Raw genomic sequence first — 2,163 nt, 5'->3', positions numbered from 1 at the left:
GTTACTTTGCTTCTCACTAACATCTTTTCTGTTGCAGGAATAACTGAAGTGTGGTCAAAAAAAAAAGAAAGGTGATGCACTCTACGAGTTTAACATGGATACAATAAGGGGTAAAATAAGGCCAAAGCTTCTCTGGGGGTTAGGAATGGGAACAGGGGCGAACAATAACCTCGGACCTCAGCTACATAGCTTGCTGTTTTCACAACTACTTCTTTATCTCCTTCAGCACAGCCATTTCGAAGCACAGCGGCTCTTCTTAGTGTGGCCGGAACGTTTCACTCCCCCGGAGTGATGCTGCGGTGAGTGCTGGGTGGCCCGTGGGTAGAGGCACTTGGACTTGCTAAGGTGTTGTGTCGACGAGCTCTTGTGCTTGGTTCCCTCCTGCGGCAGCGAGCACTTGGTTGCGTGCTGCTGCGAGGAGCACTCCTTTATTCCCTGCCCGGGGGGGCACTTGGGCACATGCGGCTGCGGCGGGCACTTGGTCTCGCAGTGCTGGGAGGAGTAGGTGGTGATGCACTCCTGTGTCGGGTAGCCCTTCATGCACTTCTGCTGGGGGAACCCGCTCACGTACTCCTGCAGGAAAGACTGCGTTACGCACTGCTGTGGGGGACACTCGGTGACACCCCGCAGCGGCGGAGAATAGCCGCTGGTCATCCCCTGCAGGGACCGGAGCTCCGTGCCGTACCGCTGCGATGAGCATTTGGATATCTTCTGCGACCTGCATTCATTCTTGCACGAGGATGAGTACTTGATCCCACACGGTGGGAACTTGAGTTTGCCCGGCTCTGGGCACCGGGGTGCGCATGGTGGGAGGCTCTTGGCCATACGTTTTTTCTCGGGGCGGCTGGTCTCGCAGGGCTGGAAACTCTGCATCGTGCTCAGCTTCAGGCTGGGCTTCCTGCAGGGCAGAAGGCGAGTGGTCTCGCAAGGCTCGGGGTACAGCAGGACACACTGCTGCACGTAGGGCTGGCAAGGCAGCAGAGATGGCTGCATCGCACTTGGCTGTGGGCACACGTAAGTGAAAGGTTGCGTGTAGCTTTGCCATCTCGGCATCGGGCTCTTGATCACGCTGACCGGGTGGCACGTGGTACTGCAGGCATCGGACTGGGGCATGCACTGCTGGATGGTTTCGGTGATACAGCCCGATTCCGGCAGGTACAGGTATTTATACCGCTCCCCATAATAGTGCATGGTCACGTAAAGTGCTTATGCCTGAAAGAAGCAGGAAAAAGACAGACAGTTCACATAGGCATCGGCTATTTTTGGTGATGTAGGATGCGGAGTTTCCCCACAGGCATCTCTACATGGTGAGCCCACAACCTAGCTCTCCTGAAGGTCAGAAGCTCTCGGTGACTCAGGACCGGGCTGTGAGGAGAGGTGAGCCTGTCCTCAGCTCCTGCCCCCACACCCTTCTCGTAAGAGCCCAGAAACAATGAGGGATCAGAGCCAGGCAAACTGGGGAGTTTTCATGCCGCCCTTCAAAGACCAACTAAGTGTCCATCAAAGCATTTCACCGAGGAGAAGTGACACTGTGACCCTCTGTCTTACTTCCTGGAAACATCCTATGTCCCCCACTGGGATGTCCTGCAGCTCCCACGCACCAGACATGAAAGGCAAAGCAAAATTAAAGGTGTGTCCGTGCTGTAATACTCAGGCGTGGCCGCAGTTCACGCGGGCAAACCCAAGCTGAGGTTAAATGAGCTGGCTGAAGGTAAGGATGGGTTTGTGGCAGCACGTAGGACCTGCCTGCCTGCCAATTCCCAGTCCCACAGGGCTGGCAGCACTCAGTTACGGACTCTGAGCTCACTACCCATCAGCTTCGCCGCCCTCTGCAAGCCTTCACCAGCTTCATACTACTGTGCAAGCGTCCTCAAGAAAATAGAAGAGGAAATACAACAGGATCGTTTGTAAGTATTTGGTGAAAGCACAGCAGGAAAGGAGAAGCTATCAAGGCAAAATCTCAGCTGGCGTTAACTGGTCGAGTTTCACTGAGTTGAGAGCATTACAGCCATTTAAAGCAGCCTCCAGTCCTGCGCTACGGTCACACCAAGCCACAGCGTCCTGGGTTTGTTGCAGTAGCCCAAAGACCTGCTGTCAAACTGCCTGGTGTAACAGCTCTGATAGGGACACCTCCTCCTGGCAGCCCCTGTGCGAGTAGCCTGG

At 55.1% G+C, this 2,163-nt stretch overlaps 1 protein-coding gene across 1 annotated transcript; it reads right to left on the bottom strand.

Moving 5' to 3' along the window:
* Window positions 1-222: 222 nt before the first annotated feature.
* Window positions 223-1,191, bottom strand: LOC104294435. The gene has a single exon (XM_009894046.1). It carries the CDS (start codon window positions 1,189-1,191, stop codon window positions 223-225), a length of 969 nt encoding a protein of 322 aa, XP_009892348.1.
* Window positions 1,192-2,163: the final 972 nt, after the last annotated feature.

The sequence above is a fragment of the Charadrius vociferus genome, unplaced genomic scaffold (assembly GCF_000708025.1).
Source record: "Charadrius vociferus isolate BGI_N301 unplaced genomic scaffold, ASM70802v2 scaffold900, whole genome shotgun sequence".
NCBI classification, from domain to species: Eukaryota; Metazoa; Chordata; class Aves; order Charadriiformes; family Charadriidae; genus Charadrius; species Charadrius vociferus.
This window is presented reverse-complemented; position numbering and strand designations above follow the sequence as displayed.

Bases quoted from the DNA above. Each gene is read 5' to 3' on its own strand.
- LOC104294435 (XM_009894046.1), bottom strand. From the start codon at position 1,191: ATGCACTATTATGGGGAGCGGTATAAATACCTGTACCTGCCGGAATCG.